Here is a 15,828-nt window from a genome sequence, read left to right on the forward strand (position 1 = left end):
ACCAGCTCTGGAAAAACCGTTTGTTCTTGTTGGTAGGCCTTTCTTCTCTGTGTCTTTGAAACATTAACATTTATTTAGGGCTGGGCAATAAAACGATAGCAACAATTATTATGACATATTTTTACTTGATGAAATTATTACGTGTTTGATGTAATGGTATAATCAGTGTGCGAATTAAACATTGACGATCAGGGGGGTCTACGTTTTGGTTAGATTGTGTAATACATGCTTCAGTCATTTGTGTATTTATTTTTAATTGGATATAGTTTATTAACAAAGCTTATTTAAGTTTTCAGTGTTTTGAGGGATATTTATTGTATTCTGGCTATTTCAGACGTTACTATAGGTCAAACTGCGTCTAATTTGACTTCACTTACAGGCTATGTGTAGATACAAACATCTGTTTTACGAGAAAACAGTCTTCTGAACATTTAAGACGTCTATCTGTGCTCTAGATCTGCCAGTTTCAGACTGTTGAATAATTTTTTTTCTTAAATACTGATTGGTGCGATTAAGCATTTGCAATGGTATGAATCATTATAGCATGGTCAAATTTATGTTATATATTATTTTAATTATTAATTAAAATACAGATCAGCGTGAACTTTTTTTCTGTATTAAATAACAGACTCTCCTATACATATTGTTTTGACATCTTTCAGGGGAGATCTGATAATTCTGGGGGTCAATCCTCCATAAACCCCCCTTTAATTCGCTCCCTGGCGTCACTAGCTGGGTTTCCATCAAGTGTTGCATGAGAAGCAATGGAACTGGCAAAAATTAATTTGTGAAAGTTTTTACATTCACTTGAGGTGGATTTGGACTTGACATAAACCCTTTTGCTGAATAAACTCTGATGTAACAAACATTACATCTACATGACCATTGTTTAGTACAGCCAGCTGCTCTAACAACAAAATGAAAATGCTTCTAATTCACTTTTGGATTTTTACATTTTTGAGAAGAAATTTGAAAAGATTTCCTTAAAAAAATGTAAAAAGATGGAAACCCAGCTATATGGTGTTTATCTGTTTGAACAAATTGCAGCAGGAGTATAGGGTTGTAACATGTGGAAAGCATGAATAGATCTCATAGAACAAGAATGTGATTTATTTAAAGCCATATAGAGAACAGGAGAAACACTTATTAGCTTATTCCATGGATTTACTATAGTACCAGTAAAATTACTCCATGATAATGTGGCAGGACTTGGAGATATGAATATTGATTTTTAATAAATTGTTAATCTATACATGTATTTGTTGTTGTTAAGCTAAAACATTTTTGCATTTCTCTTTATGCTTAATGCATCCAGGCTAATGTTTTTTATGGCAAAATCACATTATAACATGCTTTATTCATTCATTCATTTTCTTGTCGGCTTAGTCCCTTTATTAATCCGGGGTTGCCACAGCGGAATGAATCGCCAACTTATTCAGCAAGTTTTTACGCAGCGGATGCCCTTCCAGCCGCAACCCATCTCTGGGAAATAACTTGCTTTATGTGCGCTCAAAAAATGACGGTTGTTATTTGTTTAAACTACTTATTTAAAATGAGCTGAAATATCACAATTCTTGAGTTTTTTGGTGAACAGCTTAATTGTTTAAATTCAATTCACTTATATTTGTAAAAACATATAAGTAACTTAATCTCGTCAAATAGATTGTGTGGAACTCAGCATTTTAAAGAGGGTGTGATTTTTACAGTGTGATAATTATGATTATGTAAATGTTATTATAGATTACAATGTTTAATTTTAATAAAATTGAAATCTGAATATTAATAACATTTTACAAATAATTGGTTATTATATTTACAGGTTATCGTTTTACTGAACATAAATTAACATTTGCATTGTGTGCTCAAACTCAGGGAATAAACACCTGTTCATGATATCATGATATCTTCTGTTAGAACATGCAGGAAATAAAGGACAAAAGGAACTATATAGGAAAAAGAGTATTAAATAAGACTACTAAAAAGACTTTTAAGACTAAAAGATTAAGTTTTCTTGAATTTGAAACATTGTTTGACTCGTGTTTGTCATGTTTTGACAATAAAAAATTTGACTTTAAACTTAAAATAAATAGACATTTGACACTTACTGTGCTAAATATCAACATCAGCGGATATAAAAAATATATTATTATGATTTTACTGTTTTATTTAGCCATATCGCCCAGCCCTTCCTCTAGTCTCTTTGCTGTGTAGCAGAATCCTGTGACTATTTTGTTAGTTTAGTTTTAAGTTGCACCCCTATGCAAAAAAAAAAAAAAACCATTGCCTCATCCTAAGTGTTTTTTCCCCTTTTTCTTTTCTTGCTAGGACACTGAAGCTTTGGAAGCGGAGAAGAAGCGCTTTGAAGATATGGAGTTTCAGCAGCTGGAGAAGGAGAGCTGTCAAGATGAAGAGACGGAGTCGCAGATGCAGCAGCTCCTCAGAGAGATCGCAGAATACCAGAGATCAGTCGTCTCTCGCAAGGTGTGCGGATAAATGCAGTCCTCGAGTGTTTTTTTTTTTTGTGTTCATTCTCCACATATAAACTCTCTTCATTGTAGGAGAGGCTACTTACCCTGAAGAAGCAGTCGACTCAGATTACCCAGCAGGCACAGCGGGAGAAGGAGAACTTCTTGAAGGAGAAGAGCAACCTCATTTATATGCTGCAAAGAGTGGGTATTAACAAAGAAGTGGATGCATTTTCACCAATGTTTACATGTAATTCAGTGAAACATCAGCTAATAAAAAGTCTTGTCAGGCTTATTTAAAACAAGAATCATTTGATCACATATTAAAATCCTTTCACTGTCTTTTAAAGTCTTTATATTTTGATGCAAGAGTTTTTTTTTATATTTTAAGCTGGCAAAACATATCTTAGTTCTTCATTACTTTGTTGATCTAAAGAACCATTGTTCTACATTATTACATGCAGTGAAATTAGACCCCTTTTGGCCATAATAGCCAGGAGGAATTGTTCTGCGGGGGACGTTCATAGAATCTTAGAATCATGCTAAGATGTTGAATATAAATGAATTTTTAAGTATATTTAATTGATATTTAAAATGTATTTATATTTAATTTAGTGTGATCCCAAACTCTTGTTTTATATTTTAATAAGTACAGATCAGAATAAGTATGTTGTTTAATTTTTACAGAAATGTATATTATGCTAAATGATGTTGGAAAACTATTTCATCCATATTTCGACATTTTCAGGAAGCTAGTTAAATTAAACAATAAATTAGACTCTTAAGCTTACATATAAAATGCTTTCAATTTATATAAAATCACTTTTGTAAAATGTTTTTTCATTGATTCATTTGCATATTTTTTCCATTTTATTTCAATTTAGTTTTTATTTTTTTATAAAATATATTTATGCATAGAAAGAAACACTCAACACAAACCATAAATAATGCTCATTTTCTTAAGCCTTGGAGAGTAAAAGATTTATGTTTAAATTACTTGTCTATACAAGTATTTGTGGGAAGTACACAAATACTCGCACATCTCTGGAACCAATCCCAATACATGATAAAAAGCATAATTTATATTCCACAAAGTTGGTTAATTAATGTTCCACTAACTAAAAAAAATGAGTTATACGTGTATAAAGTTTAAAGAAGAAGCTTGTTTTGCTTGACAAATGTTTTTGTTTTTGCTCATTTTTCTTCAGGAACGAGAGAACCTTTCGTCTCTGGAAAGGAAGTACGCTGAGCTGACAGGTGGACAGGCGTTTCCTCTTAACCCTGTGTCCATGAAGGAGGTAAAGCAGAACATTTTTTTGAGTAAAGAAGAATTGTACTTACAGTAGTGTTCCCGCAGGTCATGAAATTTTTGCAATGTCATAGAATTTTAAAAGGTCTATTCTAGTTGTTTACAATTGAGGAATTTTATGTTGTTGTTTTTTTATTAAAGTCATGGAATATTAGGGATATTTGTTTGTCATTTAAAATGTACTTCCATTTATCAGACGTTAAAAACATTATGCAATTTCGAGTGTGCCTAACACAGGTGAGTGGGCTTCACAAACCACCTGTAGAAAACACACTTTTTCATCTCTCTGGCATTTTAATTGACATTTTCTACAGTTTTGCACATTTGCAACAAACACTTTCTTACAATCACTCCATATCTCTAAATAAAAGCATTGTTCATTTATGAAGTGTGCTTCACACAGGTGAGTGGCTTGACAAACCACCTGTAGAAACAAATAATAAAAATAAATATTGTAAAAAAAGAAATCCCTTGCACTTTATTCTCTGAGCACCGACAGTTTTTTTTTTGTATAATTTGCATTGCTTGTTTTTAATGTCTCTTCTTTTTGAATTGCCTCCTCAATTACAAGTCGCTTTGGACTTTCAATTTTCCTAATTGACAGATAGAGATATAATTCACAGCTAAATGGCTTAATGTGAGTGTAAACAGTTCTAAGTTCTGATTAATGTGGCAAAATGATCGATTTGGCTGCAAATATTATACAGCATTTTTGTGTTGTTTTGCTTTGATGTTGTTTTGCACAATTTTACACATCTTAGTTCTTCATTTGATCTGAAGAAAAATTTGGTCTCTGTAAATTATCTAAAGCAGGGGTGTGTCAAACTCCTGGAGTTCCTGGAGGGCCACAGCCCTGCACAGTGTAGTTTTAACCCTGCTCCAACACACTTACCTGTAGGTTTCAAACAAGCCTGAAGGACTCAGTTAATTGCATCAGGTGTGTTTAAATAGGGTTGGAACTAAACTGTGCAAAACTGCGGCCCTCCTGGAATTGAGTTTGACACTTTTGATCTAAAGGAAACACGGATAGAAAGTGTTTACCTTCTAACCTCTCAATATAAAGTCTACTCCATCAAATTTAATACATGACTCTAAGTCATACTGATAATAAACAACTGTTTAAATCTCTTTAACAACAGCATTAGGAGAATCATGTTAAAATTGCCAAATTAAGTAATCAATACAACAAACATACTTTGAGTGAATGTGCAATTCTGTAATATCACATAATGCATCTAAAGTGAGATAATAACTCAAGGTACTATATTGCACATCAGATGAACACTTTCTATACGCAAATATAACTAGGTTTTGCATAAAAAAAAATTTGTCAGGGATCATGAAATTGAACTATTGGTTTACTGTAAAAAATGCAGGGTTCCACACAATTAATCCAGGTTGTTCGATTGAGTTACCTTAAGAAATTTTAGTGGATTGAATATGAAGCAATTCAGTTGTATCAAAAAAACTGCAAAAGAATTGTGTTGTTTAAGCTCATTTTACATAAACAGTTTAAACAAGCAGTAAAAAAAAAGTTTTGGAGTGTTTAGAATGGGAACCCTGTGTATTGTAGGAATGGTCATTTTAATATCTGTCTGAATATTGCAGCACTTTCGCACACTGGAGGAGAGGAGACGGAGCAACGGCATTAAAGAGGGCGGAGTTCTGCTGAGTGACAACGGAACGCCCCGTAAAAGAGAAAGGCAGAGCTCTGGAACTCTAAACTCTGCCCTTAATCGCAGTCTGTCTCCCAAGGTCAGACAACAGATACGCCACATAGGAAAAGTATTCGATACCATCTTAAGACAACAATCTCCATTTGAAAGTTGTGGTTTGTGGATGTTTGCAAACGGTCTCTCTTCTGCTGTGTTTTTAATCCTGTAGCCTCACATGCCACTGTCTCAGAGCTCTAGCTGTGGCAGCGTCCTTCCCCGCACACTGTCAGTTAACTCTCGAGACCTGGACACCCGACGCCTGCTTAAGGGTAACACACTCGTCACATGATATTATGACCCTAATGATTACACATGTCTAGGAAATAATACTATTTATTTGTATTCATTTGTTTTGTAAACATTTAAGAGTTTTAAATGTGCACTAAGCAGGTTTTGCCATTTTGTTATTTGAAGGCACCAAATAAAACGGTCTTAATCCATTAAGTCCACGCCCCTTTTTGACATCTTCACTGCTGATTGGCTGAGATTGTTTTTTGGGGTTTACTGTAGGGTCCGACTGTGTCAAAAGAATTTTTAATACTTTAAACTTTTTAATAACTTGAAACATCAAACGTTTTGTTAAATCCTTTCCTCTTTTAATCTAGCTGCAGGTCAGCTGTATCTCAATGACGAGAGGCAGAGGATGAGCGAAATGTCCAACAGGGCAGTTTCTGAGACAAATGTCTTCCTGGAGCCGTTTCACTACCTGGATAATGGACACAACTTTGACACAATGAGCGTGGACAGTACAGAGAGCCTGGAGACCAGCATTTCCGCATGTTCACCAGACAACATCTCCAGGTGAGATGATTAATATCAGCAGAATCTATTCTGACATCTTAACATTCATTACTTAGTATAAATACACAGCTGTCTGGAATACTCCATTCTGATTGGTCAGTCGCAGCATTCTAAGGTATGTTATTCCAGGATAACAACTGCTAAATAACTCAGGCTCATTCAGGAACTTTGAGTTACCTGTCAGTGAAAATGTTTACATTCATATACTTAGATCCACATTCATATGTATCTGCCTGTCTAACACTGTTTTTGATTGTTTGGCGCCGTTATGTGAATGAATAATACTTAGGCTAGTATATGCTTAATCCAGCCAGTTTCGTTTCTGTCAGCTAAGTGTTTTTGATGGTTTGGTGCCATCTTGTGACTGAATTATGCTCAAGTTAGTGTAAGGATAAAGTACATCCAGGACTGTCATTTCGACAGAATGAATCTCTTCAGTTTTATACAACCTGTAGGCTTTAATCTGCGACACGCACCTCCTGGACGTACTTAGTGTTGAATCATTAAAGTTTTTTTCAAAGCATTTATTGTAACAGTAACATCAACTATTAAAGGGGTCTTATTATGATTCATTCATTCATTCATTCATTCATTCATTTTCCTTCGGCTTAGTCTCTATTTCAGAGGTTGCCACAGCAGAATAAACCACCAACTTATTCAGCATATGTTTTACACAGCGGATGCCCTTTCAGCGCCAACCCAGTACTGGGAAACACCCATCAACACTTACTCACACACACACACACACACACACTCATGCACTATGGCCAATTTTAGTTTATTCAATTCATGCCTTTGGACTGTGGGGGAAACCGGAGCACCCGGAGGAAACCTACACGAACATGGGGAGAACATGCAAACTCCACACAGAAATGCTAATTGATCCAGCCGAGACTCGAACCAGCAACCTTCTTGTTGTGAGGTGAAAATACTAACCTCTAAGCCACTGTGCCGCCCCCTTATTATGATTTTTATGCTTTAAATTTATTTTACTGTGTAAAGCCTTGTGCTTGTTTATCATTCACACTTGTTGCCATCTATATTCAAGATGTTTCTCCCCAACATGAGATGGTAAACAACAGAAATACTCCGGTACACACATTCACTTGTTGCATGGAATAAGAAGTTATCTTCATTTTTCATCACTTTCATTTTCTTATGTATTGAGCTTTTCCACTTCTGTTTAATCTCCTCCACTGCAGAACACAACTAGCAAAAGTGTGCTGGAAAAAATTGAGGAAAAAATTGAAATGAAACTCGCTATCGATGCAATTGTGCTTGGCAAGACTTGTGCATGAGCGCCACCAGGTTGAGTTTTATTGTAACTTCAGCAGCCAATCGCATTGGTCGACTAGCTTTCAAACCAACAAAACGAGTTTATTAAAAGCTATACATTTATTATGGTCACCAAACATGCGCAGAATACGTTTTTATTTTGTTATTGTTGTGTTTTGTTTTTGTTTTTCGTGGGCATTTCATATGCAGCATCACGTTGGCTCCAATGGATGAATTCCCTTCCCCTCAATGGATAATGATGGGAAAAACAATAATACAGGGTATTTTTATATTGTTTTTATAATTGTTATATTTTATTTGCTTAATTTGCAAAAACAACCAACCACAAGAAGTGTAAAACTGCATTTGTAGCTGTTTTACTTTGTTTTACTGAAAATTAAACATGCATTTACAATAATAAATATTTCCACAGTAAACCACAAAATAATAATGGTTAATAATATTACTCATAAAGTAACAGTGCTTTTGTAATTTAACATATAGTAATTTTTCCTGTTTAAACAAATAAATACCACATTTTACTTTAATAAACCAATGTTAATGTTACTTAGCCGATCTTAGTTAATTAACAGAACATTTTCCCCCCATTAAATTTATCATACACGAAACACCCAAAATCAGGACAGGTATCTGATGTTAAATAGTATAAAAGTGGTCATACATGAAACACCTGGGATCAGGACAGGTATCTGAAGTTATAGCAGTATTATTGTAATCTTACAGGTATCCTAAGTCACTTTGATTAATTTAAAACACACTGACTTCACATGAAGCACTCGCGATTAGAACAGCTATTTCAAAGTACTGCATATAAAATGCATTGGACATGAAACCCCTGCGTCCTGCGGTTGCATACAGGTATCTGAAGCAAACGGCTTTTTTCGTGATCTGCTCATGATCTGTGACCTATGCAAAATTTACAAATAGACCACGCCTACTTGATAACGTAATATCGATTACGCTGTACTGAAACCCCTGGGAAAAAGTGCCTGCCGCATGCTCACATTAGCGCCCTGTTTAGTCATGAAGCATTAAATATCAGTCATAATCTTGTGCCATAACTGGCCTGGTGTCCACTTGTGGATCAAAAAATCTATACATTTACAATGTCGCCTCCACATACTGTACAGTTGTTCTCTGTATCGGTAAATCAGCTGAAAACTCCTTCAAATGAATCATCAAGGGCTTGTTTCATTCACAGGTCAAACTTGAACAAATGTGACAGTATTATAAATTACTATAGAGTTTATTTTTTAATAAAACAAATAACTGATAAGAATTATTATAAAATAACCTGAATTGAATCATTTTCAAAAATCAAAAATTAAAGCCTGATAGCAAAGATTGTTTGCATTTTTGCTTAAATAACTCTGGGATTAAATATTATCATTGAAAAAGAGGGTAAGATATTACCTTTTTTGCCAAAATGTGTGCAGCTTAACACAGTCAAAATGTTTCCATTGAAAGCTGTGAATTATTATTTTTATCTTACCTAATTGTCTTTTTACTAGGTGTTTCCATCAAATGTTCTTCATGCAATATTCCAAAATGGGTGCAAATGTGTCAAGGGCGTAAGAATGGTGTATGTTGTGCTTTGCAGGAGCATTCATTACAGTTCGTAAGGATGCTGTTTAGACAGAATCTGCCTTTAAGTAGCCCAGATATAAACACTTCCTGTCTGTGGAATTTTGATTGCATTCCGAGCTCGTTCCAGTTCCTGAGCCTTAAGATGCTCTGGAATAAATGGAGGGATTTTATTGGACAATGCATTATTTTTATGTGCATAGGAAAAGCATCAAGTTTAAAAGGCTGAGTTTCACCCAGCGTGTGCATGTGTGTGTGTGTGTGTGTGTGTGTGTGTGTGTGTGGTCTATGTAGCGCCAGCACAGCTAATATGGCAAAGATAGAGGAGATGGAGCGCATGCTGAGAGAAGCTCAAGCTGAGAAGCACAGGCTGCTGGAGCACAGGGTACATTTGGTTGTTTTTAGTTTTTTTTTTAATACAGAGATATCAATATGCAGACGCATGAACAAGGAGCAATGTTTTTATTCTTCTTCTGCAGGAGCGAGAGATGGAGCTGCGCAGACAGGCTCTGGAGGACGAGAGGAGAAGAAGAGAAGAGCTGGAGAGAAGACTGCAGGAGGAGACCAGCAGAAGACAGAAACTAGTGGAGAGAGAGGTGAAGATACCAGACTAACCTGTTATAGTTGCTCTAATTCAAACACTTTAAATACACCGAGTTATAATACAGTTAGAGGCAAAATTATTAGCCCTCCTGTGAAATCTTTATCAATTATTTCCCAAATGATGTTTAACAGAGCAAGGAATTTTTCACAGCATTTGCTATAATGTTTTTTCTTCTGGAGAAAGTCTTATTTGGTTTAGTTCAACTAAATTAAAAGCAGTTTTTCATTTTCAATGGTCTACAAATAAAACCATCCTTGTACAATGATTTGCATTATTACCCTCTCTAACTTGCCTGATTAATCTAGTTAAGCCTTTAAATTGCACTTTAAGCTGAATACTAGTGTCATTTGAAAAATATCTAGTAAAACATCTTGTACTGTCGTCATGGCAAAAATAAAATGATCTGTTATTAGAAATGAGTTAATAAAACTATTATGATTAGAAATGTGTTTGAAAAAAGGAGAAGGGCTAATAACTGTAGTTACCTTCATCTTTTTTGTTTGTTTATTTTGTTATGTTTATTACACTAAAAAAATAATATTTTACTATCGTCTTTTCTTTTTTTATAGACACTTTTTGATTTTCAAAAAGAGAATAGTCTGATACACACCAGGTTATTATAGTTACTAGCCAATCATTTTTTGTTTTGTTTTGTAATGTTTATTGTACTGATATACTTATTATATTATCATCTTTTCTTTTCGATTTTCAGAAAGAAAATACATATAGAATATACATAATTTCTCAGACAGAAAGACATCTTGTAAATGCTTTTTATTTATGTCCCTTAATTAGTCAGTTAAGTGTATGTGTGTACTGTGTATATTTATTATATACGGTGTATATAAAAACATGCATGCATATATTTGAGAAAATATGTATTCATATTTAAATGTTTATTGAAATCTATATTTATATGATACAAATTATATATAAATTTAAATGTCTATGTAACAAAATAGTTTTGTAAATTTTTATTTCTACAGTATGTTGTTTCTATGTCACATATACTTGCAAAAAAAAAACACAAATTACTTGTGGTATAGTTTTATAATAGGTTCAAAACCAACACTTGAATACATACATATAAATATTCAGATGAAACAATTCTCATTTGTGATGTTTTCATTTTTAATGTTGTCCTTTAAGCAACATTGTACAGAATACAAAATTAACATTTTGTTGTGTTTTTTTTCACTGTCAGTTAATTTTTACTGTTTATACATAAATATTGTTTTTAACACTGGCAAGGCATGTATTTTGTTTCAAGGCAGAGATAACTTTTTTTTTTTACTGTCCATATTTAATAATAACTAGGCAATTTGGCCTAAAATCAAGATCTAGATTAATTGAACATTTTAACTTTTATTGCGATTAATAAACGATAATTTTATTTATTTATTTATTTCTTTTGTCATAATAGTTCACTGACAGGTTTTGTACAGTTAATATGCTCACATATTACAAGTAAGAGATTTCTAAATGAAGGGTGCATTACTTGATTTAAAAATAGCTAAAGGAAACACACACTATCTACTATGTATGATTATTTACATCCTTGTTGATCAACTGAAATTAATACACACATTGCCTAAAACAAACAATCACTTTTCAAGTGAAAATAAATAACCTGCACTTCTGGAAAAAAATATACATATTATTATTAAGCCTACATATTATTATGTTTTTCATATTAAAAGTAGAAAATAAGCAGCATCTCTTCTAAATAAATTAACTCTTGTATATCCTGTAAATAATATTTTAAACATTGCATTTCTTGCATCTTCTGTAAACAAATATTTTATTGTAAATAATACTTTTATTGTAACAGAAAATATTATAGCCATAATATAATATAGCTGATTAACGGCTATTCATTTGATAAAAAATTATTTTATAACAAATCAGCTTATTAAAGCAAAAAAAAAAAATCAGCTTATAAAAATCAGCTTATTTATCATGTGGCTGATAAATCAGTATATGCAGTAATGTATTCTAATAGAAATGATAATGAATTATACTTAACAAATGTGCATGCATGTATTCACACAGACATACAGTCTTATTCGTAAGCGAGAGTTGATTAGATCTGTGCTGTTTGTGTGTGTCCAGTCTCGTCCGCTGACTCGGTATCTGCCGGTAAGGAAGGATGAATTCGACCTGCGAGGACACATCGAGGCGGCCGGACACCATCCAGAGACCTGCTTTCATCTGGCCATCACTGAGAAGACCTGCAGGGGCTTCCTGGTCAAGATGGGAGGCAAAATCAAAACCTGGAAGAAGCGCTGGTTCGTCTTTGACCGTAATCGTCGGACACTGGCATATTATGCTGGTAATTACACTGTAATTATTCAGTAAAGCTTAATAATCAATGTCAATGAAAAAGTATACATATATACATACATATATACACACACACACACACACACACACACACACACATAGATATATACATATATATACTGTGTGTGTGTGTGTGTGTATATATATATATACTGTATATATATTTATTTATTTTTGATAATTATAACTTGTCCTGTTAGATTGATCCCAGAATATTCCTTTGAATTCTTGTTCCTTGTTTACATGTAATACTTTTTGCAATGCCTCTAAATGAAATTTGGACCGTGAAATGTTCTCTGTTAATTAAAGAAGTCAATATTAATACTTCAAATTGCCACAAGAACAACTTTACACCACAAGAGGGCCACACTGAGCTGTGTCCTCCACAAAAGTCACAGCAAGAGACAAAGGCTGCATCGATGAGCTGCAAATCATACCAGATTTAACATGCCAAGATTATATCTTACCAGTTTATTTTACACTCAAGCTCTCATGCATATCAACTCACTTATGTTACTTCAAACTGTAATGAGTATTATAAGTTAGCAAAGGTTAAACGTATGTTCTTTAAAAGAAGACTTAAGTGGTTATATTGTTTTTTTTTCACCAGATAAACACGAGACCAAAATGAAGGGTGTTATTTATTTCCAAGCCATTGAAGAAGTGTATTACGACCACTTGAAGAACGCACACAAGGTGAGCCAACGAAGTAGTGACTTTAGTGATAAATTAGTGCTCATTAGCCATGTTTACATGTTTTATTCAGAATTAAATCATACTGGTTGATGAATTTGAGCATAATGTTTAATATGAACGCTGAATACAGTGATTGATGTGTGTTTATATGCTGTAAGCTTCAGTTTGGCTTTGACCTTCTGAAGTGTGTACACTACATGCATGAATGTACAGTGTTTCCCTCTGCTGGTTTAAGATGTAAATACTGCCTTCCTCTTGCTTTTTCTTCTTCTTTTTTTATTAAAGTTTTGTTTTATTGTTTTCTTCTGGTACATGACAAAATAATACAAACATATATTAAAAATGATCACTGGCAGGCCTACTAAATGTAAAGCCAGGATGTGTACCTTGGTTAATATGGAATAAAACTAAAATATTATAAAGAAAACCTGGTGAGTAATTTTAAATTGTGTTAAAATACATCATCACATAAGATCAAAAGTCTTCCCACACTGGGATACACACAGGGACCCCTGCTTTGTCCTTATAATGTCATTTGTAAAGTAAACGTTCATTATATTGACTCATTCTTTTAGCTCTGGAATTTTGGGAGTTTTCCAGTGTTTTAAGATGACTCTAGCTATCACTGAAATACCCGCCATGATCACTTTGAACTCGCCTTTTGTAATATTTGGCATCCCTATCTCCCAGTAAGCATAACCTTGGTGACAGTGGTGTTAATGTTCTAAGCCATTTACTTTAATATTTAGGGTTTGGTGCCAAACTAGTGAACAGTCCCAAATACAATGAATAAATGTGCCTCTTCTTCCTCTTCTTTTTTTTAAGCAGACATAATGTTTATCTATTTTGGGAGATGATGAGCACATGAAGCGTTGTGCTTCAAAGCTAAACAAAACAAGGCATCTGTCAAATGACTGCTGGGACAAGATTGTCCAACACTGTTTCACAGATTATGTTTTCTTTCAACATCCATTTATAGAGATAAGATTTTTAAATAAAAAAAATCATAATTTAAAAATAATGTGCTATTTTCTGTCCTGTTTTGACTTCAAACTGTCCTTCCTGTTGAACAGCATAAATGTAAAAAATAATATATAACATATTATCAAAGTGGTAATTAAATTAAATTAAATTAAAGCACATTAAAGTACAAAACAAATTACATTTGTTTTATTGTGGTTATATTGTTGAGAAGTACATATACAGCAGTTAAAAAAAACATTAAATCGGTCACTATTGTCTCAGAAAATATATTTCTAAAGGTCTTGTTGACTTGATTTTTTCATTAGATGTTGGTAACAACCAAAGTAATCCACAAATTCAACTAAAACAACATTAATTAGTTTATAAACTTAGTTTGTGAAGGCCCAGACAGAATCTGCAGACATTTTTTTGTTATTCCTGTTAAAAATTTTGTTTAAAAAAAATCTATGGATTTATGTAGAATGATTTTGGGAGTATCATAGCTAAAAACTTCATTCATTCATTTTCCTTTGGCTTAGTCCCTTTATTCATTAGGGGTCACCACAGCGGAATGACCCGACAGTAACTAAAAACTTAATATATGAAATAAAAAATGTTTTATTTAAAAAATCATTTAATTTTTATTTATCTTTTATGTTTACAATGCAAATCCAATTAGAGCAAACAAAGCAATCTCTTCTGCAATATTTCTGAAGGATAGAAAAAATTACTTTAGAAACTGTATTGTCAAGAATTCAAATGAACATTTTCATAATAGTCAACAATATTACTGAAATTAGTTTAAAAACTAAATAAATATGAATCTACACACATTTACACATACAACTAATTTTGGTTCATTTGTTAGATTTTTACCAAAATCTGGTACAGTTTCATGTCATTAACACCTTTAGAAATATATTTACCCAGAAAAAAGTCATCTATCTGTTTTTCTGTCTGTCTGTCTTTCTGTCTGTCCATCTACATGTATCTATCTATCTATCTATCTATCTATCTATCTATCTATCTATCTATCTATCTATCTATCTATCTATCTGTCTGTCTGTCTGTCTGTCTGTCTGTCTGTCTGTCTGTCTGTCTGTCTGTCTGTCTGTCTCTGTCCGTCTATCTGTCTATCTATCCATATATCTGTCCGTCTGTCTGTCTACATGAGCACATTACGAAACCATCAAATGTATTGTTGTTGTTTAAACAGAGGGCTTTATTTTGATGGTCCAATCGCAAAACGGAAAGCGCAGGGCGCAAACGCATTCAGGGTGTGTCAGAATCCATATGTGCTAATATGAGGACGGGAAAATCCGCTTTGCGCCATGGCGCATAGTCTAAAAGGGTTGAGTTTATTTTCTTAATAAGTTATAGGTGTGTTTTAAGAATAAACTATTAAGAGTCTCATCTCCCATTCCCTTTAAGAGCCAGCTGCGTCGCACCATAAGCGCATTTGCTATTTACAGGACATAAAGTAAGTTTACTTTCACTTTTGCTCTCGTAAATAGGGAAACCTTTACACACAGACATCAATTAGCTTATAAATAATTAATTTTGTTTGTTAAGCGCAAAGATTTGTTTCAAAACTATTTTTAAATTCAGTTCTAATTACCAGCAAAGGAACAAATGAACAATAATAACGAAGTGTGGTCAAAATACTGAGTTATTTCCAAATACACTTGCTATGCCCCATATGGTCTAAAACCTGACAGGTGGACAAATCTAAGCTTGTTTGTAATAAAACAAATATTAATATGGATACAATAAATAATACTGCTAATAATAATAACGTTATACAAAAGCAAATTGAATGAACTGAAAAAGCCTCCCGAGATGAAGGATTCAAGGCAGTGGTTCTTAAATTTATGTAGGCTAGAAAATAATATGTTTTGTAATATTTTAATCCTTTATATTTATATCTTATATATATCCTTATTATATCATTTATATATATATATATATATATATATATATATATATATCCTAATATTTTAATTCTTTTTCATATGTAAAGATATTTGCGTATTGCTCCACATCTTGTGTGTA

General features: G+C 33.2%; 1 protein-coding gene and 1 long non-coding RNA gene across 16 annotated transcripts in view; one reads left to right on the forward strand and one right to left on the reverse strand.

Annotated features, from left to right (window-relative positions):
- phldb2a (pleckstrin homology-like domain, family B, member 2a) overlaps positions 1-15,828 on the forward strand; it is a 79,278-nt gene that overhangs the window by 60,420 nt on the left and 3,030 nt on the right. For 6 of the 15 annotated variants that reach the window (XR_015501335.1, XR_015501336.1, XM_087271052.1 and 3 more), the window contains 10 exons: positions 2,326-2,481; positions 2,559-2,669; positions 3,674-3,763; positions 5,383-5,529; positions 5,659-5,758; positions 6,095-6,290; positions 9,465-9,555; positions 9,650-9,766; positions 11,887-12,106; positions 12,728-12,813. Coding sequence is in view for 12 of the 15 variants with exons in the window: in XM_087271052.1 (XP_087127178.1) it covers positions 2,326-2,481; positions 2,559-2,669; positions 3,674-3,763; positions 5,383-5,529; positions 5,659-5,758; positions 6,095-6,290; positions 9,465-9,555; positions 9,650-9,766; positions 11,887-12,106; positions 12,728-12,813 (1,314 nt within the window). In the remaining 3 variants the exon portion in view is untranslated. Of the gene's footprint in view, positions 1-5; positions 33-2,325; positions 2,482-2,558; positions 2,670-3,673; positions 3,764-5,382; positions 5,560-5,658; positions 5,759-6,094; positions 6,291-9,464; positions 9,556-9,649; positions 9,767-11,886; positions 12,107-12,727; positions 12,814-15,828 lie in introns of all 15 variants that reach the window. The other 9 variants (XM_087271048.1, XM_087271051.1, XM_087271057.1 and 6 more) reach the window with 3 other exon arrangements.
- The window catches only part of LOC141376431 (uncharacterized), a 36,181-nt gene continuing 32,233 nt past the window's right edge, over positions 11,881-15,828 (reverse strand). The window contains exon 4 of the long non-coding RNA XR_015501364.1: positions 11,881-12,018. This is a non-coding gene — a long non-coding RNA (uncharacterized LOC141376431). The remainder of the gene's footprint in view (positions 12,019-15,828) is intronic.

The sequence above is a fragment of the Danio rerio genome, chromosome 10 (genome assembly GCF_052040795.2).
Source record: "Danio rerio strain M-AB ecotype USA chromosome 10, GRCz13ab, whole genome shotgun sequence".
NCBI classification, from domain to species: domain Eukaryota; kingdom Metazoa; phylum Chordata; class Actinopteri; order Cypriniformes; family Danionidae; genus Danio; species Danio rerio.